This window comes from Colobus angolensis, unplaced genomic scaffold (assembly GCF_000951035.1).
Source record: "Colobus angolensis palliatus isolate OR3802 unplaced genomic scaffold, Cang.pa_1.0 Scaffold7, whole genome shotgun sequence".
In the NCBI taxonomy this organism is placed as follows: Eukaryota; Metazoa; Chordata; class Mammalia; order Primates; family Cercopithecidae; genus Colobus; species Colobus angolensis.
In genome coordinates this window covers 29,295,874-29,323,330 of record NW_012120709.1, presented here as the reverse complement: position 1 = coordinate 29,323,330, position 27,457 = coordinate 29,295,874, and the positions used below count along the sequence as shown (strand labels likewise).

The window sequence follows — 27,457 nt, the reverse complement described above, 5'->3', positions numbered from 1 at the left end:
AGCCAGGATGGTCTCGATCTCCTGACCTCGTGATCCACCCGTCTCGGCTTCCCAAAGTGCTGGAATTACAGGCATGAGCCACCGCGCCCGGCCGAGCTCTATCATGTTTCTCCATGACTGTCTACTCTTCATCAAATTTTGCATTGAAATATTCAGGTTTAGCTGGTTTTCTTCAAATCTTCATTTCCTTATGAAGGCTTTTGTGTTATGTAAAGGAACACAGGGAACTTCCCCCCCAAATATGGCTCCCTGGTATAATGAGTATTTTGGGTTTTTGTCTGTTTGTTTGAGTCTTGCTTTGTTGCCCAGGCTGGAGTACAGTGGCATGATCATGGCTGTCACCTACACATTCTGGGCTCAAGCGATCCTCCCACCTCAGCCTCCTGATTAGCTGGGACCACAAGTGCACATCACCACACCTGGCTAATTTTTGTGTTTTTTTGTAGTGACGGGGTCTTGCTATGTTGCTTAGGGTGGTCTTGAACTCCTGGGCTCAAGCAGTTCTCCGGCTCTAGTCTCCAAGAGTACTCGGATCACAGGTGTGAGCCACAACACCCAGCTGAGTATTTTGAATGAAAGGCCCTTAGAGATCAACAGATGCTAGAAGAAACCTTTCCCCTATTGACATAAAGACTGGACAGACCCACCAAGGAGAAGAATTGCTTTTCCTTCCTCTGTCCCGTCTTTCAGTCCTCTACCCGTCCCAAAGCACAAGATGAGGTTATTCTCATATCTACCAAAGAAGGAAACAATTACTTCTGGTCCCTTCTCGGAGTTTTCATTGACTGAACTCACATCACGGGAAGGAAGACTAAAGTCTGACAACAAACCTGAACAGACTTTTGTCCCAAATGACTGTCCACTCTGTGGGTCCAACCGACTTTGTCCCGGACCATCGTATGTTCTTCAAGTCCACTGAATTTCTTTAAAAATCATTTACTATCTGCCTAAAATCATCCACACTTCCCCATTCTCTTTCCCCTAAGATGTGGGGTATATAAGCCTCTGTACCCCGTTGGGAGATTGGGCACTCACTCTGTGATACATGCTCACATAGTGATACATGCTCACATAGTTAATACATTTATATGCTTTTTCCATTAATCTGCCTCCTGTCAATTATTTTCAGTGAACCTTTAGAGGGTAGAGGCGAAGCTTTCCCTTGGCCCCAAGACATGAAAAACTTACATGCTTTTTCTTTTGTCAATCTATCTTTTGTTATAGGGGCCTCAGCCATGAACCTAGGATAGGTAGAAGGAAAGGTATTTTTTGTTCCCTAGTTTGCACATAGGGCAGGGGAAGCATTTTGAATCTTGCTTTTTTGACACACAGTGGGTGTCCAGCTCCCCAGTCTGAATGGCATGGAGGCTTGATGCTGGTCAGAAGGGTTCAGAGACACACAGTGCTGCTGGAGCATGCTCCCCTTCCATCAGCAGCAAGTGTCCTCTGATCTTCTGAAAACAGAATCACACTCTGAATGCACGTTTAATGAATAATAATGAACAAAGTAACATCTGAAAACATGATAGGAAGAGACAACTCAGATTTAAAATGACATTGCTCTGGATCAACTAAGAAGTTTCTTTTTATTAAATCGTCTATGAACCACTTAATGGAGATGCACCTGAAAGGTGCACCTGTAATTACAATGGTGCCATAGCTGTATCAACAGGGGAGAACTCTCAGCCAGGAAAGCACAAATGCCACGGAGAGTTTACAAAGAATTTGGCAATACAGGTAGGTGTGGTTTTCCAATAATTACAAATATTCTTCAAATAAATACACCTGAATCACATAGAAAAAAAAAATACAATAGCCTTATAAATGAGAAAGAAACCAATATGCCTCTCCAAAATAACAGGTTTAGAATGATCTGTGTATAACCCAAATGCCTTGGCATGGTGTTTCCATCTTGAGTGGCAATCAAAGAAAGAAGCAGTACATATTTCCCATTATACACGCTTATCCTGTACAGAGTCCATGATAGTTGAACAGCTGCAAAATTCCAATTTGTTGTGTAATGGCAGCTAAGTGTAAAATATTTGTAAGAACTGATTGTATATTGTTTGACTACTCATCACTATAATTTTAAACCTACATACACCAAACCTACTATTATTTGTATTTTAAAATGAAGTTATTTCATCTGCATTTACAGACAATTTTTTCCCCTTTCCCTTGAATTTTCATTATAGCTAGTCACTTTCCTAGGAAAATTCAATATGTTGAAGTATTAAAGAGAAGCAAATCCAATTTTAATCCTATGTTTAAAAATGAAAAGCATCTGCTATCACGTAACAAAATATCCCCATCACCTTTGTAAAGTGAACATTAACCTAAATAGATGTTAAATCGCTACTTACCCCACCCTCCTCCGCCTGTCTCATCTCTCCCCGCAAGGCAGCCTTTTAGACTAGTGCCTCTTCTTTCTCACACGTGTGCTGGATTACAATTTAAATGCAAATAACCCTGCACCTCATTATCTAAGTTCGTGCAGACTCAGTAACAGTTGTCTGTGCTGAAGCCTGTGAAATCAAACGGAGGTTCATCTGTATTCTAACACATGGATTACTTAGAGTAATTTCAAAAGAGCAATTCATCACTGCTTTGAAATTAAACACTGGACTTGCAGAGTGCCTAGGTTACAGAGGAATGCCTTCCTTTTACCACATAGGGAAGCCTTTCCACAAAGGCAATGAGATAGGAACTTCTTTTACTGTAGCTGTTCAATTAGTTCCCAAGGACACTAGGTAACTGAAATAACAGACTTCATTTTAATACGAATACAGCTAGTTGAGTGGAAAAGATACATTTATGGTAACGCTAAACACAATGACAGGACAATCTATATGCATTCCAAATACCACTAACAAGGAAATTATCAACAATGATTTACCAAACAGACATCACTCCAGGAGACATTATTTTTTATTTTTTATTTTTTGCAAAATCATCTTTCAAATATAAGGTTACTTTAAAATAATTCTTTGGTTAAAGTATAATTAAAATAAAAAGTAGAAACTCCTCCAAGCCTTTCACTACAGAGTGAAAAATACCCACCTCTTTCAGCCATCAGATGGCCATTTAATCAGCCATTCAGATTCTATGAATCTAAATGTAATGGAAAACACAGTAATCTGAACTCCATACTGGGGTGAAGCAATAAGCTCCTAGCTACCAATGCAGTGATGGTGAAGAGAGCCTGGGAAAATGAAACCCCCAGCTTATGCATTAAAATATGCCAATTACTCTAGTCCATGGAGGAACAGATGCGGTATTTTAAAATCACAGGAAACAAAGTTCTATCTGTGACTACCACTGGGGCATTACCGGATTGATGTGGCACACTTGTAGAAGCAGGAAACGGTTTCAGGCTTTCAATCCCCGATTAAAACCTTCAGTTAATTTCATTTCACCTAGTTCATTTCAAATAACTTTCTACATTAAAACAAAATTCTTCTGTACAAGAAACCATTTGCTTCTTATCTGTCAATTCCTTCCTTGCCCTTCCTTGCTTCTCCTCTCCCCATACATCATTTGTCCTAATAAGCATCAGTGTCAGATCAAAAAGAACCAGCTGCAACTTCAGGTTATGTATAATATTAGCCTATACTTTTTGGATGTATATGAAATTGAGTAATATAGTTGTCTGTTTCTTTGATTATACATAGGTTCCACATGATTTCCAAATAATTTCTCAGTTGCAGTGCAAGTTTAGTTTTTTAGGTAGGTAAGTGTGCAAGGAGAACTTAATGTGAATCCAGATCTTTTGGGCCATTTTGATAAGCAATTTGAAATAATGAAATTGAAAGCAGAGAAATACACTCTTTCTTGTTTTCCACCGAAATTATTCAGAAAATTATTTCAGATCTCTATCTCCTTTTGTTTATATAGACCATTGCCTAAGGCAGTGTCCATATTGGACTAAGAACAATGGATTGTAGCCCAGTCAGACAGATGTATCAGGTCGTCATATGACCAAGGTAACCTAGAGAGATGGAGTGGATAACCCATTCCAGACTCTCCTTCACACATTACAGATACTGCCCAGAATAGTTTCAAGGTGAGGCATTCAAGCATTATTCTGAGCACTCAACGCCCACAAAAAATTTGTGGTGAATCTGTTAAAGATTATGGATCTGATTAAACAGTGGATTCACTTCATTACAAATACCAGAAGAATGAATGGTAGGGCCATTACATTAGCTGTAATGTGACTTTTCTTTTAAGACCTTTACTGGGAATATTCCCCCCCAACATTTTATATTAACATGTCACCACAGGGTTATTTCCATACCCAGAAGCTGGGTCAATGTTTGTGCAATGCTAGAAGAAACCATGATTTGTTTCTCAAAATGTAAAATGCATGACATATTTTTCTAAGTGACCTAAAAAAATACAACTATGGGCCAGGTGTGGTGGCTCACACCTGTAATCCTAGCACTTTGGGAGACAGAGGCAGGAGGATCGCTTGAGCCCAGGAGTTCAAGACCAGCCTAAGCAGTATAGTGAGACCCTGTCTCTAAAAACAGAACAAAACAACTATAATCCTTTTGCTGATTAACATATATAGCCAGCATCCTTTCATGTCCTCTTCTTTCTAGGGGTTATCAAGTTGTAGTTTCAAATACAGGCATAGATCTATTTTTATATACCTCACGTTTTATGCATCTGAGTTTTGAAACACAGTCAATGTTACTGCAACATACAAACATTCATTTTACACTAACTACTGTTTCTTTAAAGGGCTGGCGTTTCACTTTGCATACATCTTCTACAGAGTGAACTATACCACAGGAGACCATCGTCTGCGGCCATCAACAGTCAGATAGTCACACAATTAAACAGAGATTGATAACTGATGATTTGGTTTGATTGTCACTTATTTTTCTTTTAAATAAACTCCCTCTAAATGCAGGAAGTAAGTATAATGAGAAACCACAGAATGTGGCTCTCCAAATTTCCTCAAGTAGCCCTACCTATATATTTTAAATTATCATAGAAAAACAAACAAAACGACAGCACAAGTAGCAGTGCAGCCATGACTGTCATCATTTATATTAGTTCCCTGACTTACTATACATCCCTGGTATAACTGATGCATTTGTGGATGTTCTGTTATGGTTGACATGTACTGTAAGTGTACAGCAACCTGACCCTTGGTATGGTTTGCAAACACGTCCATATTGCACAGAGTGAACTTCTTGCTGCAAGTAATATATCTAACACACATCCTTTCAAAATGTAACATCCTTAACTAGTTAACATAGTCTGGAGGCTAGACTATGAGTCTAGAGTCTAGGCTTTGCCCCTAGGCAAAGACAAGCAAATATTGGTGATTTAGAAATGCAGTAGCACATTAGGCTACAACACGGGTAATTCCAAGTCACTTCATATTTTGCAAGTTCTTTGCTCCTATGACTGAATACTTCAAACACGTATCTTATCTTTCCTCCTGAGTATCCAAAAGTGCTTTGGAGAGCAAAAGTGCTTTGTCTCCCCATTTCACAGAAGCAAGGGGGTGGGAAGGGCTGTAGCAAGAAGGGCCAGCTGCTCTAGAGAGAATGTGGCAGTACCAGGGTAAATGTTAGCATCCTTAAGCAGGTGTCTTCAGCCAGCAACACTGGTGTATGGGGGCTATGAGGGTAGGAGTTCACGTGTAACCTAAGAACAACTCTCTTCAGGGCATGTTTTCTAATAATCTTAAAAGGATTCCTCAGCTTGGCTCTGCCTAACTGGAAAATGGAGATCAAAAAAAAATTCCATCCCTAAACTGCCCTTTCAATGCTCCCCCAGCTGGTCTGGGCACACTCCTTCCTCTTGTACCCCTTAGAGCAGGCCAGCAGCTCCCTCTGGGAGGAATGAGGCCCCTTAGCTGTGCATACCTGGAAGGAACGAAACATTCTCTTCTGTAGCCAGTGCCCCGAGTTAGGGAGACAAGTCTCCAAAGCCTTGTGAGCTAGGCAAGAGTCCAGAGAGAACACATTTTTTTTCCTCTGAATCAAGTCTTTCTCTCATTTACACAGTCTCATCTTAAGAACTTTAAGTGTGAAAGGAAATGCTAAATTATTCTGAGCTGTCCACTTAGAATGTGGTGTGGATTTTTAAACACACAAAAAGACACGTCTCCAAAAGGCCTTTCCTTCTCATTCACTGGTGTGGTTTATTCTTGAAGCAAGGTCTCTCTCCAGTTGAAGCCCCCAGTTGGTCCATGGGTAAGAGGAAGGATGGGTGGATCTGTCAGCTGCCATATTCCAGTTTCTCCTAATTCTTCACAGGAACAAAATCCCAGATATGGGATCTGAAGTAAGAGTCGTAAAGGAAAGGGATATTAGAAGATAGGTTTAATGCAGAAAAAGAGGACCAAAATACATAAGGCTACAATGTCAGGAGTTCATTCCTAATTGCAAGTCAGGTTAAAAAGGCAGCTTAAGGCCAGGCACAATGGCTCACGTCTGTAATCCCAGTACTCTGGGAGGCTGAGACAGGCGGATCACTTAAAGTCAAGAGTTCAAGACCAGCCTGGCCAACATGGCAAACCTCGTCTATACTAAGAATACGAAAAACCAGCTGGGCGTGGTGGCGTGTGCCTGTAATCCCAGCTACTTGGGAGGCGGAATCAGGAGAATCGCTTGAACCCAGGAGGCAGAGGTTACAGTGAGCCGAGATTGTGCCACTGCACTCCAGCCTGGGTGACAGAGCAAGACTCTGTCTCAAAAAAAAAAGAAAAAAAAAAAGGAAAAGAAAAAGGCAGCTCAAACATTTCTGAAATTATATTTGGACCCAATGGAAAAGATGCTCCAATTTTAAAAAATTTGTTTCACCCGTTTTTTTTTTTCTCCTTATCAGTCTCTGTAACATTCAGAGCTGAAGCTGCGCTCTCCCTCACTTCAGTTGTCACAGCAATTTTAAAACTTATTTTTGTCTGTGTCCAGAGAGCTGCATTTACAAACAAGACAAATTCTCTGTCTTCCAGCACTTACAAATGAGGACAGATGCATAAATAAACTTTTCAAAAATGCGAAAAAAAATTGCGAATGAGTTTGAACCAGTTTCTCTGGTGGCAGAGAAAGGAAGTATGTAATTCGCCTGAAGGGAAGTGTGTGGGAGGCAGCTGACCAGAAAACCTCTCCCACAGAAAGGAAGACTCCAGATGTGTGGGTCAGCCTCATGGGTTTTCTGTCTTGCTGTCTTGTTCCTGGCTTTGCCTCTTAGCCTCCTCATTTTACATTGCTGCATGCCTCAGCCTACCTTCAAGGACCTGTGTTTGAGTTAAGCTTTCAGATGCTGTCTTTTGGACTGACCTCTATTGAGCCAACCCAAATTCCCTCTGGGAAATTCAAAGAAGGTCCCTCAGGGAAATCCAGACAATTTGCTTATAATTCCTAGCTGCTTCCTACATTTTAGCTCTTAGAAGCTAGAACTAGCTCTAATACATTGTTTTTCTAACACAAGGCTTAATAAAGTGCCCTGCACAGAGTATCACTCAATACGTCTTGGCTGAGTGAATCAATAAATGAATATTCCCAGCTCAGCATAAACACATGCTTCAAAGAACTTAGTAATCAGCCAGTCACTGTGCCGACCTCAAACTACTAGCCATCACGGACCCCAAAGAGCAAGAATGAATTACCTTTCGGACCATTTGTACGAAGTCCTTGGAGTTCTGAGGTGACAGGCCCTGAAGTTGGCAGGTACAAGCTTCAAGGGAAGATGCGTGGGCCACGATCAGGATGTTATTTCCTGGGGGAAAATGGCAAGGAATGGGAAGACTGTTTCTATAAAGACATGGAATCTGCAAATACTGGAAGCTAACTAAATGCTCTGGAGGGGAGCAAACACACTCAAGAAGACAATTTGCCTGAGCAATATTTTGTAAGTGCTTTGTTATTGATAAGGCAGCCTAATGTTTTTAAAGAAAACATTTTATCTTAAAATAGTTACAGATGTATGAGGCCAGGTGTGGTGGCTCATCCCTGTAATTCCAGTGCTTTGAGAGAACGAGGAGGGAGGATCACTTGAGCTCAGGAGTTTGAGAGCAGCCTGAGAAACACAGTGAGACCCTGTCCCTACAGAAAATTAAAAGAAAATTAGCTGGGTGTGGTGACCTATGACTGTAGTTCCAGTTACTTGGGAGGCCGATGTGGGGGGATCACTTGAGCCCAGGAGATTGAGGCTATAGTGAGTCATGATTGCATCACTGCACTCCAGCCTGAGTGACAGGAGCAAGACCCTGTCTCAGTAATAATAATTATTATTATTATTGACTTATGGGAGGGTTACATACAATACATATACATACATACCAGCAAGGTCCCATGAACCCTTCCTCCCAGCCCCCTCCAATGGTAACATCTTACATAATTCTGGTCCAGTATCAGACCCAGGAAATGGATGCTGGTGCAATACACACAGCGTATTCAGATTTTAGCAGGTGTGCAAGCAGTAGTTTGTGTGTATGTGATGATACAGTTCATGCAATTCTATCATATGTGTAGCTTTGTGTAACACCATGACAATCAAGATACAGAACTGCTGTAGGTCCATAGGGCTCTCTGTGTTACTCCTTCTAATATAGTTTTAAACGTTCCCACTGTAGAACTGTGAGCACTTGAGACTTTCTGGTTGATAGAACATGTTGTGTACCTTTATGCCAGTGAGTGGCTAATCAATGGAAACTGGAAGGTAGGCATCATCCATAATACTGTTGCTCATGGCTGTCTACTGTTTGAATATAAGTATTTTAACTTAAAAAAAAAAAAGAGATGAAGGGAATGTCCACACTTTTTTTGCAATCCGTCTTTTTCACTAAAAAATTTATAGTGAACAATCTTATATATTAAATATTTGAGCTCAATGTTTAGAAAATTCAATAGCAAACACACTTGAGCCTTACAGAACACTGCTCTTGGTGACAGCAGGGAAGGTGTGCGTGTCTGTGTAGGTGTGTTGTGTGTAGGTGTGCATGCTGCTGGATCAATTATAGGCAAAACAGTGGCATGCTAGAGCTTTTGGAAATTATCAGAGAGAATCTCACAGGGTGAAAGAAGAATAGCTATAACACAGAATTTAAGTTATTAAGAATAGTAATTAAGTCTGGTATAAACCCCTGGAATATCTACCATTTTAGGTACTCAGAGAATATTACACATTAATGTAAAAGTATCTGGAAGAAAATCTGGAAATACATTTCTTTGGTTAGCCAAAGCGAGATGAAACATCTTGAATAGCCTATTAACCATTATAGAGAAATAATCACGTACGTAAAGCTGGAGTTCAGAATAATAACCACTTACCTTTACTTTTACATTCACTTATTATTTCTTTTGTTACTTGGAAACTTCTACTGATATAAGTATCATAGGATTCTGAAACAACTAATTTGCTGACTGGAATGTGAGGTCTGTAATAGAAAAATGAACAAAGGAAATGAAAACATTTTGATCTTGAGACAAAGGAAGATATCGCTCTAAACTTTTATTTCAAGGGTTTTCTAAAGATCCCATAGATCTGTTTGCTTATCCATTTCCCTAGAAAGGAGAAAGGTATAGGGAAGGGTATTTCCACTGTATGAACATGGAGTGGAAATGTACAGAAATAACAGGTACATGTATGGCGTCACAGTGACCAGGTGAAAAATGAGACATTCAATGCAAGTCTCACTCACAGGGTAACATATAAGCCCTTGATTGATGGTCCCAGTCACATAGCTAATACAAAGCAAAGCAGAGATGGGAACCCTCAACCTATTTACATCAGCGGGATTTCCCAGGCCTCTCTTCAAGAGCTGCAAGGATAGATTTTAAAAGCAGATATTAGGTCCATCTGATTCTTGGTGAGTTTATAAAACTTCACCAGTCTTTTCCTTTTATTTCTCTCTTATTTTGAACACAGACCACACACTTGGCACAAGGAGAAGTGCAGAGCATAAAGATGAAGACAACCCAATTTCTGTGCTGGAGAAGTTCTCTGTCTGTGGTTGGGGGTGAAGAGGCTAGTGATGTAAATGATAATTACTATACAATCTACAAAGGCATGTGATACTGTGTGTCCCCTACCGGCCTGGAGGCCTGGCTGTCCCCCACCCAAATCTCATCTTGAATTTCCACATGTTGTGGGAGGGACTTGGTGGGAGGTAACTGAATCATGGGGGCAGGTCTTTCCTGTGCTGTTCTCGTGATAGTGAATGAGTCTCACAAGATCTGATGGTTTTATTTTTCATTTTATTTTTTGTTATTTGTTTTTGTTTGTTTTTTTATTTTTGAGATGGAGTTTCACTCTTGTTGCCCAGGCTGGAGTGCAATGGCTTGATCTCGACTCATTGCATCTTCCACCCACTGGGTTCAAGCAATTCCCCTGCCTCAGCCTCCCAAGTAGTTGTGAATAGAGGCATGCACCACCACGCCTGGTTAATTTTGTATTTTTTTTAGTAGAGACAGGGTTTCACCATATTGGCCAGGCTGGTCTTGAACTCCTGACCTCAGATGATCCACCCACCTCAGCCTCCCAAAGTGCTGGGATTACAGACATGAGCCACTGCACCCGGCTGATCTGATGGTTTTAAAAAGGGGAGGTCCCTGCACAAGCTCTCTCTTTGCCTGCTGCAATCCATGTAAGACGTGACTTGCTCCTCCATGCCTCCATGCCTTCCGGCATGATTGTGAGGCTTCCCCAGCCACGTGTAACTGTAAGTCCAATTAAACCTCTTTCTTTTGTAAACTGCCCAGTCCCAGGTATGTCTTTGTCAGCAGCGTGAAACGAACTAACACAGCATGGAAGAGGATGATCAAAGCTAGGCTTCCTGTCCTGCTGCCCCTGCATGTCTTCAAACCCAGTCGCCAATGCCCTTGGGGCCCGCCTCTGCTTGCCTCCGCCCTGCTTAACTATGTAGAGTTTCTGGTCCACAAGATGTTTATCTTGTTTTCTGGGTACAACTATGTCATTTCAATTTTCTTACTTTGTCAGTTTTCATATTTTGTCTTTCACTGCTGGGTGTTTAGTGCCTGGTGGAGGTGTGGTAAGTTCTCAAAATGAATTCACATGGCCTCTGGATCAGAATATACTATTACTGCTACTATTAGCACTGAAAATATTTACCGAGGTTCCCGTATGTGTCAGGCTCTGTGCAAGCATCCTACTTGCATTCTTTCAGTCTAATCCTCCCAGCAATGCTTTTGTAAATACTGTTTATGGATGGCAAAACAGAAGCTCAGAAAGGCTGCAGCTGACTTGCCTATGCTAACACCGTTAGCGACTCTTAGAACCTGGATTTGAACCTGAGTCTGGGGTCTGGCCTGTGAGCCTATCCCTCACACACAGCTTCTGACAGTGCCCTTGTTAAGCCCGCCCTTCTGTGCACATAGGCTTACTGTCCAGAGAGGAAGGACGCCGTGCCACTTGAAGGAAGCTTGCATTCTCTCAGCATGCATGTTTCTCCTAGGAAACAGCCTTCTGAGTCTCACAACACCCTGGGGGATAGGTAGAGATCTGAATCACCACTTGTTGGGGCTGCACCTCACTGTTCTGGAGCAAGCTCTTTCTCCTCTTTTTCTCTCCCCATCCCCACCTCTCACCCAGTTCCATCTCCATTTATGTCACCTGATCTCCCAGGCCTGTCCCCTCCCCACAGTGACAAAAGGCCACTTTGTATGGCCCAGGGAGTCATTTCAAGGGTGAGACCATGTAATGTGTGAGATTTATGTAGGTGAAGAGCGGGAGACGTACTGCGATCTGGTTTCTCCTGATCAGTTCTTGCCTATGGCTTCTCCCAGCACCTTAAAGTGGAGCCTGTGAATGACTCCAGTGTCTGGAGCCCTGACGGGCTTGGCCTGAATCAGAGCTTCCTCACCCCGTCAGCAGGTCATGTCATGCTGCTAGCCACACCTGCAGGCCCTGTACCGTCCTCAGAGTCAGGTGGCCTTCCCACCACCCACTCAACCTGGAATACGGTGCTCTGGAAGTCAGGTGGCATCCCCGAAACACTATCCTCCCCCATATACTCTCTGCTCCCCACCTTGCTGTGGTCCAGGTTGTAAGCACAGGCCTGTGCTTTGAGCCTCACACCAAAGTTTGATTTGTTTCTCCTCTAACACTCCAGATCCATGCCCTCCCCCAGTCCCCTGCCCCAGTCCCATGCCCCGTTCTGAAGCCCCACCCAGCTGGTGTGGATTTTGTTTTTTCTGCCTTGCTCCTCTGGCCCAGCTCCTCAAGGCTAGGGTTGCTTTTCAATCCCCCAGGCCCTAGGCTGGTCTTGCTGCCTGTGGATGATGCTTCGATATTAGTCACCAGCCTGGTTAGCTTCCCTAACTTGGCTTTCAGTCCCACCTCCCTCCTGTTCTCTTCCTACCCCCGTTGCAAGGTTGAGAGGGCTCTTTCAGCAGAGCCTGCCTGACTCACACTACCCTGGCTCTCAGGGCTAGCCCTTCTGCCTGTCACCATGTGTCTTCAATCATTTGGGCACCACTTCCTTGCTTCCAAAGGCTTGTTCATTTGGCATCATTAATTTCACAGGGAATTAAACTCCAGGGCTGTCCCTTTCACATGCTTACACTTTGGCTTTCTCAACTGATTTTTCAAATTAGAGGCTTCATCTCCTCCCCCAATTCCCCCACCAAACAGAAAATGGTTGAATTGAATTCTGATTTGCCGGAGAGGAAAAGGCAATCTGGAATAAGGACTGTGTCCTGATTCCCAAGTTCCTGGCATTCATCCTTCTGCTCACACTGCTGGTAGGGTGTGTATCTGAGTGTACATGGACAGGCTCAGGTAGGATGATTCTGGAGACCTTTGTAAGGCAGCTTGGGAGGCAGTGGCAGAACACACCTAAAGGAAGTATCAAAGACATAGTTGACCCAGATTGGTCTGGGTGGGACTGGTGGTGAATGATGAAAGTCACTTAACCAATGTTGGTGGCAACTCCCCCTCTTTCCAGGCCAAAGGGATGCTGGCTGTTGCATGGGGACAACAATTTATTGCTAATTGCCTGCAAAGAGCAGAAAAACGGTGGCCAGAAAGGGGACAGGACAAAATGTGAAGTGTATTCGTAGGGGATCCTGTTGATCGATCTAATTTTATTTTTAAGCAATGCTAATTCCTTTCAGACAAGAAGCAGCAGCACATAACTAGTTAATGGGGTCATCTGAGGTCTTATTTGCTGAGCAGAAAAAATGCGTATGGAAAAAGAAGATATTCTTTATTACCTTAGCTAGAAATACACATTGCTTTATTTGTGGTTTGGGTAGGTATTTGAAATGAAAGATCAATAGATATCACATAAGAAAGTTGTGCTTATATTGACCACTTGTTATTATTAATTCTTTTTTTTTTTTGAGACAGAGTCTCACTCTGTCACCAGGCTGGAGTGCAGTGGCACAATCTCGGCTCACTGCAAAACCTCCGCCTCCCGGGTTCAAGCAATTCTCCTGCCTCAGTCCTCCCAAGTAGCTGGGACTACAGGCGTGCACCACCACACCCAGCAAATTTTTATATTTTCAGTAGACATGGGGTTTCACCATGTTGGCCAGGGTGGTCTCGATCTCTTGACCTTGTGATCCACCCAGCCCGGCCTCCCAAAGTGCTGGGATTACAGGCGTGAGTCACCGTGCCTGGCCCTATTATTAATTCTTAATTGTGTACATGCGGATTATTCAGCTGTAAGCAATCTACAAACACTTTTTAAAAATCCCAGCACAGTTGGGTCTAATGGAAAAAGGAAAGGAACAGGAATGGGATGACTGCCCAGAAGATTGCATGGGGCTGGACATGTGGAAAATGATGAATAAAGGTTATTATTGTTATATGTGGTCACTAAATGTATAAATACTTTTAGACAAGTTATTTGAACTCTCTCATATATAAAAACGGTTTACCTACATTCTGGGGATATAGCAATAATAAACAAAGATAATACAGAGATTTAAAAATGCTTTGAAAAATTAAATGTAGAAACTGTAAGACATCGTCATCTCCCTTATCGCTCCAATCTTCTCAACTGCATCATCATTAGCTGGTGCTTATTGCTGGAACGCAAAATGGTTTTATTACACTGAAGCAGGTATAATAAAGTCAGAAAAATCCAACACGGGGGTGAGGCTGGAGAATCAAATCCACACTAATGTCAAATATGAAAAAAATGCTGGCTTTTCTCCAGTTTTGATTTCTAAAATCACAGCTCGATTTCCACCACTATGGACAACTGCCTGTAGGTGATGTCCAGCCCTGTCTCCTTCATGAACCTGGCCTAGTGCTAGTGCAGAAAGCACTTCCACACTGGCCTCAGTAAGCAGTAGTTTCCCAGGCTTACCTGTAGGTTGTATCAACACTCAGGTTGGCTGCAGCTAACTCCGATGGAGGTATCCATGCAGGTAACGTGCTCCCAGCAACCCATTTTGTCCACTCAAATAAGCCGGGCTCTACACGGATCTTCAAGTGATTTTCTTGTTGTAAACCTTAAGGGGTAAAATACAGTGAAGATGAAGGAAGTGCCCCTATATTCTCAGGCCAAATTGTTATAAAAATTCTGATAAATCAGTTATTCTCTTTCCTACTGGCTGCTATACATAGCTAAACAGAAGTGGAAGCATGTGGATTTGCACAAGGTTTTTAATTTTTGTGCATTACTAACACATGAGTTTAATACTCCTGCCATACTCCCAGGATGTATGCTGGCTTTAAGTCACATCTGACTTGAGGAAAAAAGGCACAAGTCATTGTCCATACAGTTTATTCAAGGCTGGGTTTGGTAGCTCACACCTGTAATCCCAACACTTTGGGAGGCAGAGAAGGGCGGATCACTTGAGGTCAGGAGTTGAGACCAGGCTGGCCAACATGGTGAAACCCCATCTCTACCCAAAACACAAAAATTAGCAGGGTGTGGTGGCATGTACTTGTGGTCCCAGCACTCAGGAGGCTGAGGCAGGAGAATCACTTGAACCCTGGAGGCAAAAGTTGTAGTGAGCCAAGATTGTGCCACTGCACTCCAGCCTTGGTGACACAGTGAGATTCTATCTCAAAAAAAGAAAATTTATTCAATTCTGTGACTACCATGATTCCTCTTTCTTTCTTTTTTCTGTTTTTTTTTTTTTTTTGGTTTGTTTTTTTGTTTTTGATAGGGAGTCTCGCCCTGTCACCCAGGCTGGAGTGCAGTGGCCCAATCTTGGCTCACTGCAATCTCTGCCTCCTGGGTTCAAGTGATTCTCCGGCCTCAGCCTCCCGAATAGCTGGGATTACAGGCACCTGCCACCATGCCCAGCTCTTTCTTTTTTTTTTTTTTGTATTTTTAGTAGAGACAGGGTTTCACTGTGTGAGCCAGGATGGTCTCGATCTCCTCACCTTGTGAACCGCCCACCTCGGTGGCTGAGGCGCCTGGCCCCCATAATTCCTCTTTCTAAAGCAAATTCCATGATGGTGTTACCAAGGAATTTCTGATAGTTTCTGAGTATCCAACATTGTGTTTGAATATCATGTAAATTATTCATTTTCTCTATCAGAAAATTGAATGTTGAACATTTACTAGCAGCAGTGCAGAAGCCCTCTGTTTTACTGTAGTGTAGCTGGCTTCCTAGGAAAGGTCCCTGCTTAGTTATCGTCATATTGCATGTAGTCCAGTTGTTCTGTGCAAATTTAATACATAAATGCCTTCTGGTAGTGAAAAGGTTTACTTAAGGTTAAAGGACAGAAGACTCAGATGTAGTGTCAAGTTCTTTGTTGGCTTATTTCTGGCTCATTCATTTCTTTGGTAGAAGTAAACAGTCTAATCCTGTTCCTTTTAGTTTTCCTTCCCATGAAATGAGAATGGAGATACCTGTAACTCATGCTTCCACAGATTTTAGGGTAAAAGTTGAGTATCTTGGTAGCAATGGTGCTTTTAAAGTCCTTCCAATTAAGTAAAGAAAAAATGATGATTAAGATTTGAGGCTCCTAGGAGCACCACAGGAGGCAAACAACAGATCAAAACAGGAAAGTTATTTGACTATTAAGTGTAAAGAAAGGATCACACTCTATAAGCTCTAAACATTTTGCAAGCCTAGGATTCATCCAAGAGCGCTTTAAATTCTCAAAGAAAACATGATTAGTATACTTCCTTTTATTTCACTTAGGCTGCCAGAGTATGTTTTTGGGACTTGGGCAAAGATCGCCTTCTGAAAGAATCCTTGCTTCATTCCAAATTCGAAGCTTTCAACTGGCAAATGTCCCATGACTCTAAGATAATTTACGTGTGGGGCTGCCTAGAAACAGAGGGATGGACTACTTGTTTTTGTCAACCTGCAAGTTTTTGAGATGGAGTCTGGCTCTGTTGCCCGGGCTGGAGTGCAGTGGCCGGATCTCAGCTCACTGCAAGCTCCGCCTCCTGGGTTCACACCATTCTCCTGCCTCAGCCTCCCGAGCAGCTGGGACTACAGGCGCCTGCCACCTCGCCCGGCTAGTTTTTTGTATTTTTTAGTAGAGACAGGGTTTCACCATGTTAGCCAGGATGGTCTCGATCTCCTGACCTCGTGATCCGCCCGTCTCGGCCTCCCAAAGTGCTGGGATTACAGGCTTGAGCCACCGCGCCCGGCCTCAACCTGCAAGTCTTACCTTTCAAGATATTGTGAGCAGTCTGAACGCAGCGAAGGGACGGGGAGCAGTAGACATGATCGATAATGGTACTGCTCTCTAATAAGGCTTCGCCTGCCAAGAAAACCACAGAAGAATCAGTCTGATGGATTTACTCAGTCTCACCTTGATTTGCAGCGTGAGAGGGGGCCAAGCAGTAAGCCCCTGTAAACCCTTCTTTCCTAACTGGGGCTCACATAGAGCCAGTAGTGTCAGCCTTCGTTAGTTTCTAACAAAACCCCTCATCGGTGTTCCTGTGAGAGCAAGTGACAGAGCCCTTCTTGTCTTTTCTTTTCCTTCCCTCTGGTGCTAACAAGTGGTAAAGCCTTTAGCTAGGAGATATTAAGAAACAGGACAATACTTTGGCCTCGAGTTTGTGAAAGAGGATTTATTTTATGAATATTAGGTCTTGTTTTAATTTTATTCTGTGCTAACCAAAATCTCAACATGTCATATTCTTAGACACCAGAGATAAATCCCAACACCTCATACTTTAATGCTATCCTCATAAAATCCACTTCTTTTAAAAATTTATTATTATTCTTAATTTAATTTTCAGAGATAGGGTTTTGCTCTGTCACTCAGTCTGGAGTGCAGGGGTGCGATTATACCTCGCTGCAGCCTCAAACTCCAGGTCTCAAGCAATCCTCCTGCCTCAGCCTCTCAAAGTGCTAGATTGTATGTGAGAGCTACCACGCCGGGCCTCGAAACCAGTTATTTGGTCTACTGGATTAAATCTGAGCACCTTAATACGGTGATCAAGGTCTTCCATGAACTTGCCTTTATCTATCTTGCCAGCCTCATCTCTGCCTTGCCTTGCAATTTATCCTCTAGACACAAGGCACTTGGTTTCCCCTGTATTCCTGAGGCTGTTTCTGAAGCCTCAGACAGTTTATGTCCTCCCTCCCACTGAGAATGCCATTTCCTCACTCCTGCTCCTTCTTTGCCCAGCTAACTTCCACTTCAGCTCCCAGCTCACCTCTTCACCTCTTAGATGTCTTTTTGTGTTCCCATAATATTCTGTGACCATGCATAGCTCTGTGTATATCATATTGTATGATATTTATCCACGTATAAGTTTGTTTCCCTGACTCACACTTGGGTTCCCCTAGTCCAATACCTTGCACAAAGTAAGTGAGCACTACATATCTGCTAAGTGACTGAACAGGAAAGTACTATCTCCCCGTGGCAGTAATGGAATGGGCTTGCAAAGCGCTGGGCATCTTCAAAGGATCAGTTGGCCTTTATAAATTCAGCAAGTCCAGGGTCCGTCTTCTTCACTCTGTCCTCTTCCACAGCCATGCTGGCAGATGCTGCTGTCTTGAACTAGAGGCTGACCTGTCTGCTACATCCAACAGTGAGCACAGTAACCCAAGCCAGTACTGGATCACGAGGTCCTCAATAAGGACCACACCTCATTCACTTTGGTCAACCAACCCAGGGCTGAGCACAGTGTCCTAAACTTAGTTCCTTTTGAATTGAGGAAATTTATTACTTGTAGGAAAGTTATAGAAGCCCCCAGGAAGGGTCCCGCATATCCATGGTACCAGCGTTTTGAAAGAGGAGGCAAGAAATGCCTGGAGTACAGTCACTCCAGGATACTTACCCACTAGTCTCGCTTGCATGCATCCAAACACAGTGATGGGAGCATCTTTCTCGTAATCTCTGAAACCACCACTCCGCTGAGGTAAACTATGAGGCATGTTCAGGTTGCTCCGTATGTAGCGGCCTGAAAAATAAAAAGGTTAGACAGAGGATACATACATTTCTTGTTTACTTGGGACTCCCTTACTGATCCTGACACTCTCCACCCCCATTCCTTCTTGGCCAAAGAGATCACATTGAGCTCTCTGGAGCTGATAGAAAATATCAAGGCTGATAATCTTTTCATAAAGTGACTTGGAATTCACTCTTCCATTCTACTGACAAAAGTGACATGAGGTAGTTTCTCAGTGAAGGTACTAACCATGCACCCTAAGGCAGGTGAGATTCCCTGGTTAGGCAAGCCTCCGTATCTTCAAACACCACTCAAGTGAAAATGGAACCGAGCAAGCCAGGGAGGTTTAATGGCAGGAGCTCTGGCCATGGGATTAGGGCACATTGCTGCTGCTGACTTTGCCATATGGCCTTGGGCAAGACATCTGTCTTCTTTGGTCCTGGTATCCAAGTTTATAGAATGGGGACAAGAACACTTACTTCTTCCCTAAAGCTCAAGACAATCAGGAGGGGCTTAAAGATAACAGACATTTTCTATAGTACACAAAACTATAAATGACTCCATCCGGATAACTGTAGCTTGACTGTGCCCCCTAGAGGCCACTATGGGTATGGCAGTGCTGAGCAGGCCCGCCAACAACTCACCTTTGGCATCGAAGCACTGGGACAGCCAGTACTTCCCAAACACAACATCCATCCTCTCACCATGCCGACACACAAAGAGGCATCGCTTCTGGGGGCCGGGCTGGCTGTTGACCCTCAGCGGCTACACAGAAAGAAAGGGTATTAGTGAAGACTCGCATGGCAAAGTGGACATGCCGTGGAGCCCGGTGCCAGGTGAGCTGAGCTCTACCACCAAAGTTCTGCCAAGGTATGACTAGGTGAGGACAGTAAGACTCATCCTACAGACCTCATAAGTTATTTTGAGGCCCAAATAAGATAAACTGCATGCCTTTATAAAATGAGAAGGGTTGTGAAAAGGGCATTATTGTTGCTACAGCTGCCCTTTGTAGGAGTAGCATTTGGCCATTACTAAAACACGCCGTACACTTTCAGTTACAGCTCAGAGGTAAAACTAGCCATTCATGTAGAGACAGCCATCTAGTGGGACACCTTCCCCCCCAGGAAGGGGCAATTCATCAACTTCTTCAGGGAGTGAGGGCTTCCGTGATCACAAATGTGTCTACCTTTTCTCTAAAGTGTGTGGCCAGACCACGTGGTCCCCATGGTCCACTCCAGCAACGAGACCCTGTTTTCCTATTCTAATCACAATGTAGGCTCTGCTGTCTGACTATATATATGTTGGTGATCCCCAAAATGAGACAACTGCTACCTCTGGGTGATGACACAGGCAAATCGAGTCAAAGGCTTGTCCAAATGACTTTGGCTTCTGTAACTGCTGGATGGAACCTTACAGAGGTTTCTACTTTCCTTCTTTCTGATATAGCCAGCTTTTCCAGTTTCCTTAGTGCTGGCCAGCACTTCCCATTTGCTTCTAGTTGCCCTGACAAGGCTAATATGTGGAATGGTGGCATGATCCTTCTCATCTCTTTTCCTATTGTTCCTTAATTCAAATCCTGGGCTCCAGTCACAATGGTCTACTCTCTTGATCCTCAACATGCTTGGACTTTCAGCTTGCCTCTATTTGTACTGTTCAACAATGACTCCCTGCCTCCTTCCATCTCCAACCTTTCTTGAAAAAGTTAACACATACTGAGTTATATGCCAGTTATTGTGTCAGCCTTATTTTATTATTTTCTTTAATCTTTGTAACAAACTACAAAACAGCTACAACTATGGGCATTATTCCTCCTTTAGAGATAAAATTTCCTCCTATGTCTGTGGAACAACCTTCCTTATGAGCCTAGGTTCAAATGTTGGAAGTAACTGTCAGTACTGCTCATCTGACTCTTCCTAGCCTTGAATTTTTTGTATATCTTTTATAATTTGGTGTACTTTCTTCCCAAGAGATCATGGAACCTCTGGAGATAGCAAGGGCAATAACTCATACTTAATAAACAGGTTCTCAGTGAATCCTGGTTAGAGTTGGGGGTGTGACCCTAACAATCGGCCTTACCTGCATGGGCTGGCAGATGATAGTAAGAGGAGTCGTCTCCCCGAGCCCCTGGTCCTCATACGGCCGCCTCTCCAATACTCCATCCCCAAATGTGAGAGAGTTGGACGATGATGTATTTAAGATTGAATAAGAACTGCAGAGGAGGATAAGAAAGGTGTTAACGCTCTGGACAGCAGTCATCAGCACTTCCTCCTGGGCTCAACAGGAGTGTGGGAATTAACTCAGTGCCCCCTGTGGGTAGCGCAATGGATGAGGGAAGCTGAGCAGGAGTGGTCCCATTCCTAAAGGAAGAATACCTTCTTTTATACTGAAGACTTGCAGTTAATAAATTAGAGGTAGGCCGGGCGTGGTGACTCACACCTGCACTTTGGGACGCTGAGGCAGGTGGATCACTTGAGGTCAGGAGTTCGAGACCAGCCTGGCCAACATGCAAAATCCCATCTCTACTAAAAATACAAAAAATCAGCTGGGCATGGTCATGTGTGCCTGTAGTGCCAGCTACTCGGGAGGCTGAGGTATGAAAATCGCTTGAACCTGGGAGGTAGAGGTTGCAGTGAGCCAAGATTGCACCACTGCACTCCAGCCTGGGCAATAGGGTGGAACTTCATCTCAAAAAGAAACAAAAATAAAAATAAGTAAATACATAAATTAGAGGTAGATGGATTTCTGCACTGAGGACAGATATATTCATTCCTTTGGGCAGGGATGGGTCCTAGTGATTTTGTGCCATGCATGGTTCACGCCAAAGACAAGTTCAAGAATAACAACATATCAATTATTTGTTTGCAGCTATTTTTCTGGTTCAAAAGAAATCTATGATCCTTGTTGCCTTTAGTATTTTCCGTGGTAATTTCCATCTGAAGTGAAGAGTGATGGGGGGTATTTTCACCATCTCCACCACTTAGCCAGTGGCTCCTAACAGTCAAGGAAACTTTGTGCCAAAGTCCCCTATTCTACCCTCTCCAGTCTCCAAACCCTATCTCCCCTCAATCACACCTCCAACAAGATGATTACAAATAGAATTATTTCAGAGAAGACCATTCTCACCAGATGTTTAGAGCCGTGAGCCAAGAACTCTCATTTCTGAGCGTAACACTATAGCTACAGAAGCCTAAAGAGAGGTCTTGCTGAGAGGAAGACAGTCAAAACCTGCCAAGCTTAAATTATTGTCAAGAGTAAGACTTCCACAAAGCTTCATCTAATAAACATCGCAATTTAAATGTGGTTGTTAGGCAAATCCAGTGAACATCTTTGGAAATCACTGAGCAGAGTCCAGGGGAAACATTTAAATTTTATAGATTTCTTGCTTCTTTACAATTTGGGTAGCTATCTATCCCAGTTTGCTCCATATACTCCTGGCTTGCATCTGATGACCCAGCAACCTGTCTGGGCTACCACCTGTTTTGGATTATTCACTTTTAACATTGTATTCTCAGAATTTTATTTTAGAGATGGAGTGTCACTTTTGTCACCCAGGCTGAAGTGCAATGACATGATGTCGGCTCACTGCAACCTCCCCCCCGCAGGTTCAAGCGATTTTCCTGCCTCAGCCTCTGGAACAGCTGGGATTACAGGCGCGCATCACCACGCCCGGCAATTTTTGTATTTTTAGTAGAGACGGGGTTTCAACATGTTGGCCAGGCTGGTCTCGAACTCCTGAACTCAGGTGATCTGACCACTTGACCTCCCAAAGTCATCCTGGGATTACAGGCGTGAGCCACCGGACCTGGCCCAGAATTTTATTTTTGAAAATAACTTTTTATTTTCACAAATATAATACAGCTAACTGGTTGTTGGTAAATTTGTGTTCCAAAAATTATGTGATTTTAACTATCTTAGCACCCCGTTCACTTTCAGAAGTGGCTGCGTTTTCATTAGAAGTGACAGACTCATTCTATCTACTTAAAACGAAGGTCTCAGAAGTCTCATGCCCTGAAAAACTGATTTTGAATACTTGTGCGTATCAGAATCACCAGGGGACTTTAAAAAAAAACAGTCATGCTGTGGTTCTGCTCCCCACAGGCTGTGATTCAGTAGTCAGGGATGGGACCCAAGAAACCTGCATCAGTCCATCTGAACCTGTTGCCAAGTGAAACCTGTTATGGTAAAATTTAAGTAACTGTAGCCCAAGGAAATCTTGTGCCGTTCACACGGTATAAGAGACCAGCTATTCTACTTTATTTTAAACTGAGACCCTTCCAAACATCACACAGTTCAAGAAAATCCAGTTTGGCTGGGCACGGTGGCTCACGTCTGTAATTCCAGCACTTTGGGAGGCCGAGGCAGGTGGATCACCTGGGGTCAGGAGTTCAAGACCAGCCTGGTCAACATGGTGAAACCCCGTCTCTATTAAAAACACAAAAATTATCTGGGCATGGTGGCACACACCTGAAGTCCCAGCTACTCAGGAGGCTGAGGCAGGAGAATCACTGGAACCCAGGAGGCAGAGGTTACGGTGAGCTGACATCACACCACTGCACTCCAGCCTGGGTGACAGAGTGAGACTCCATCTCAGAAAAAAGAAAAAAAGAAAAAAAAAAAATGCAGTTTTATTGTCTGACTCATCAAAGCTTCAGGGTGCAAAACGTCTGGCTACCTAGAATCGTGCTGACATCTTGCGTGTACATGTCTGTTTCTTTACTTTCTTGCAGCTGTAAAGATACTGATAGGATGCCTTCTCTCCCTCCTTCGGCTCCCATGGCAAGACGAATGCCAGCCTCCTTCCCTTCTTAACTGTCATTATAATCAAAGGACCTGACTCACTCTGAGACAGTGTGGAGCTGCCAGTTCCAGTAAGACAATAGTCAGATGCTTCTTGCTCAGAATAGTGGAGGGAGGAAGCCGGGTCTAATATCCAGAACATCTCGAGCCTCAGGAGAGCTGGCTTCTCCCTGCAACACGCCAGGCCTGTGCTAAGCCCGAGCGGCCAGGCAGCTCACCCAGCTTCAGAGAACACAAGGAGGCTTCAACTTGCCTTACTTAGAACCAAGTAAGACACTCAAGTTAGTGTGGAGAGAATGTATTTCCTTAGGAGGGACTCAGAGAACTGAGAAGCACTTGGCAGGGAGTGTTGTTAAACTCACTGACCCCAATCATGACTTGTTGCCTGGATCCCCTGGGCAACTCCCACCATGCCAGCCAGGCCATGCTTGCCATTCCCCTGGGGCTCTACCTCCTGATGTCTATCCTGGGTTATGAGTGAGAGAAGATCTGTCTTACAAGGAAGCTGGGCTCTGCCTCCTTGAGTCATTTAACCTCTGGGGTTAAATAGGAAAGTGCAGTTCATGTACAGGATTGCTTTTATGGAAGACACATTTCCTTTGATGAGCACTCAGTGAGGACTGGCAAACACAAGGTAGAAAAAAGTCATCATTATGCAAATGGTGATTTTATAGTCACCGCTATACACCAGACTCTGAACCATGTAAAGCTAAGCTTGGCATTGCAGTCTTCACAACAACCTTATGAGGTAAGTGCAATGATTAGTTCCATTTTGTAGATGAGCAAACAGATGGTCAGAGAGGCAATGCAACTTGGCCAAGGCCACACAGCTGGTAAGTGGTAGAGTTATCGTTTAAATCCAAGACTACTGGAATCCAGTCTCAAATTCTTAATTACAATAAAGTAATGCCTAACTTATTTCCCTGCTTTGAACGGAGTTGGCTGTGGAAGCTGTTAGTTTAATTTCAGACATTGTTCTCACAGACATGACATCATTAGTAATTTCTGAAATAAAAGATGACACAAAGACCTCCCTGGGATGCACTGATCGAAGTCACTCAGGTTCACCTATACGTCGGCCTGAGCTGTAATTTAGGGAAGAGAGGGCTTGGATGGAGTGAACTCTAAGAGATCAGCACTGCTTCTCACATACATCCACTTTTTCTTTTTTTTTTTTTTTTGAGACAAAGTCTTGCTCTGTTGCCCAGGCTGGAGTACAGTGGTGTGATCTCGGCTCGCTGCAACCTCCACCTCCCAGGTTCAAGTGATTCTCCTGCTTCAGCCTCCTGAGTAGCTGGGACTGCAGGCATGTGCCACCACGCCCAGCTGATTTTTTTTTTTTTTTTTTTTTAGTAGAGACGGGGTTTCACCATGTTGGTCAGGCAGGTCTTGAACTCCTGACCCTCAAGTGATCCACCCACCTTGGCCTTCTAAAGTGCTGGGATTACAGACGTGAACCACCACACCTGGCCATACACCCACTTTTAAGAAAGAGATCTGATAAAACATCTACTCCAAGTACTATAAAATAAAAAATAATAGATCTGAGAACTATGCTTTGTCAGGCAAATAATCTTTTAGTTCTCAGTTTTTTCATGCAGTTTTGCTTTACTTGTTGTTATAGGGATTAAAATGGAGACTTTGGAAACCCAGCTTATATATTTTGATCTTCCAAAGCACTTCTGAAAAAGCAAATGTTTGGGGAACATGAGACAACTTTGACCTCTAATTTTGTGCCATCCAGTTCTGCAGGCTCCCGGGCTGGGCTGAGGTGGGAGTGGAGTGAAAGAGAGGGGAAGGGATTGCTGGGTGGGGTTATTGAGGAAGAAAATATTATTTCCCATCTTTGGATTTGTGGTTTGTCTGTTTGTGGCTCACTAGGGTAGGGGACCTTTATTTTCTCCTTCCAGGCAAAAGACTTGATGAAATCATTTCTCTCTGCTTCTCCTTTATGGTGATAATAACAATGTTAGCCACCAAGCAGCTGGTGCTCAGGGCTTCTGCCTCTCAGCCATGTTGCCACATGACAAACACAAGAGGAAGGAAAACAAACCAGCATGCAGGCCCTGGCTAGATGCCCCAGTGTGCCAGGGAAGCGCTGGCTTTGAGCTGCTCCAACTAAGAAAGAGAAGATGCCTTTTGTTTCTGTTTTCTCTATTGGGACAAAGTTGGCCACTGAACACGGGACCAGTATGGAATAGGGGCAAAATAGTAATGAGGGATGGGAGGAAAGTTATTACCCTAAAGAAGACCGGCAGAGGGGAGGGGGAAATGCATCCCTTTTCAGTCTGGCAGTTGCCTGCTCCCTTAGATGCGGTCTTTGTTGTCTAGGCATGCACGGGCTGTGTCTAGGGACTTGCTCAGGGTCACTTAGCAAATGAAGGATACAGTTAGGGCTCCTGCCTCTTGAAACCTCCTTCTCTATTGGTCTGGCTGGCAGGGTAGCAATCTGCCCAGCTGCTTCGGGGAGTCAGACCACCCTGAGTCATGACCCAGGACAAGGTGGACAGAAACCCTAAAGCAGTGAAGACGCAGCACTGGGATGATGCCACCCTTCAGCCAGAAGAGATGGACCCCATGCAGCCTCGGTTTAGTCTCCGATTAGGAACTCAAGCAGACAACGATGGCAAACGGGGCAGGCAGAGGGAAGCAGAGCAATTCATTTCGCATTTTTCCCATGCCTCAAGTCAGCTCCTTTCCTGGAAGTCGGGAACCCACAGGGCCTTCTTCCCATGGGCTCCATTTACTGCTGCCCTGTGTATCCCGGATCCAGTCTGCCTTAGCAACGTTCTTCAAACGGCATAAAGGTCTTTGTGTCTGCTTACCCATGAAATATCCAGGTGCTGCATTCATCAGCCTTGGTAATGTAATTCTCAGGCAGGAGCCCAGAGCAGCCGGTGGTTAAAGACGTGCCATAGATCCAACCCTCGCTGGTGCTGGTCTGCTCCATTGGAGACATGAAGATGAAGTCTCCGGGGACCAGCTCCAGCTCGTCGTCATTTTGTGGGGTATAGGGGTAGATGACCTGTAATGTCTGAAAAAGGAAGAGAGGGTGAGTAAGCCCCAGGCCTCACCATTCTCCTGAGTGCCTTTAGGGCAGGACTGTGTGTTCTGCATTAATACTGCACACCTCCAGAGGGCGATGTGCCCTGAGTAGATGTGAATTCCTATCAGAGAGCACGTCTCTCTTCAGAGTACTGCAGGTGTATGCCTGGTGTTAGAAATGGTTCCATACTTTTCTTCAGGCATGTCTAGATTTCCCATCAGGATTCAAGTATCGTTTTTGGAAACTGACCTGAAATCCTATAGGCGCGCTGGCCAACTGCTATATAAATGGACTTGGACCTAGTTTCCCTTGCTTCATCTGATAGTCACCATGATAGACACTTGAAATCCAGCTCACGGAAAGCCAGTCTTCCACATGGGGGTTACAGATGGGCCAGGTGGAGTGTCTCTCCTACAGGAAGGCTCAGGGAAGGAAGTACCCCTTTCTATGTAACTTAGCTCTTTATTTATGAATTATTATTATTATTTTGAGATGGAGTTTCACTCTTGTCACCCAGGCTGGAGTGCAATGGTACGACCTCAGCACACTGCAGCCTCCGCCTCCTGGGTTCAAGTGAGTCTCTTGCCTCAGCCTTCCTGGTAGCAAGGATTTCAGGCAGCCACCACCACACCTGGCTGATTTTTGTATTTTTAGCAGAGACAGCGTTTCACCACGTTGGCCAGGCTGGTCTCGAACTCCTGACCTCAGGTGATCCACCTCTCTCGGCCTCCCAAACTGCTGAGATTACAGGTGTGAGTCACCACGCCTGGCCAACTTAGCTCTTTAAACCAGACATGGTTCTTGCCTTAAAGGAGATTTCTTTAAACCTATAGTTTTAACAAAGATCCTGAAAGAAAAATGTCTAGACATCAGTGTCTGTGTCAGCATGTAGCCAGCTTTCATCAGATGGAGAAAACGTTCTTACTTTGGGCTCCAAAACAGCCCCTAGGCCAAAAACAGGCCATGCCAGTTGGCTATTTATTCTTCTTTTTGCCTTCCTTCCCTGGTATGTATTAACATCACAGATATAGGCATGAAGGTGCTGTAGAAAACATTTATTTTAGTATTTTTTGTTACTAATAGTGGGAGACCTCAATAGTAGGGAAAATATTTCCGATCTTATTTGTTTCACAAGGGACACAAAGATGGAGAAAGCTCTAACAGCTTTCGCTGTTTCCTAGGGTCTCAAAGCCATCAGTTGGATGCTAAGTATTCTGGTTCTCCACTTGCGTATTTCTAACTTTGGCTTCAGTTTTCTCATCTATAAAATAATACTTAAGACTATAAAAGTTAAATGAGACAAT

The 27,457-nt window shown here is 43.8% G+C and overlaps 1 protein-coding gene across 1 annotated transcript in view; it reads right to left on the bottom strand.

Moving 5' to 3' along the window:
• Positions 1–1,561: 1,561 nt before the first annotated feature.
• The window catches only part of UBASH3B (ubiquitin associated and SH3 domain containing B), a 159,237-nt gene continuing 133,341 nt past the window's right edge, over positions 1,562–27,457 (bottom strand). Inside the window, exons 6-14 of the mRNA XM_011926989.1 lie at positions 25,933–26,141; positions 20,387–20,519; positions 18,955–19,075; positions 18,200–18,322; positions 16,576–16,668; positions 14,303–14,447; positions 9,297–9,403; positions 7,634–7,743; positions 1,562–6,301 (exon numbers count right to left, since the gene is read on the bottom strand). Of these exons, the coding sequence (XP_011782379.1) occupies positions 6,164–6,301; positions 7,634–7,743; positions 9,297–9,403; positions 14,303–14,447; positions 16,576–16,668; positions 18,200–18,322; positions 18,955–19,075; positions 20,387–20,519; positions 25,933–26,141 (1,179 nt within the window). The 3' untranslated portion in view covers positions 1,562–6,163. The remainder of the gene's footprint in view (positions 6,302–7,633; positions 7,744–9,296; positions 9,404–14,302; positions 14,448–16,575; positions 16,669–18,199; positions 18,323–18,954; positions 19,076–20,386; positions 20,520–25,932; positions 26,142–27,457) is intronic.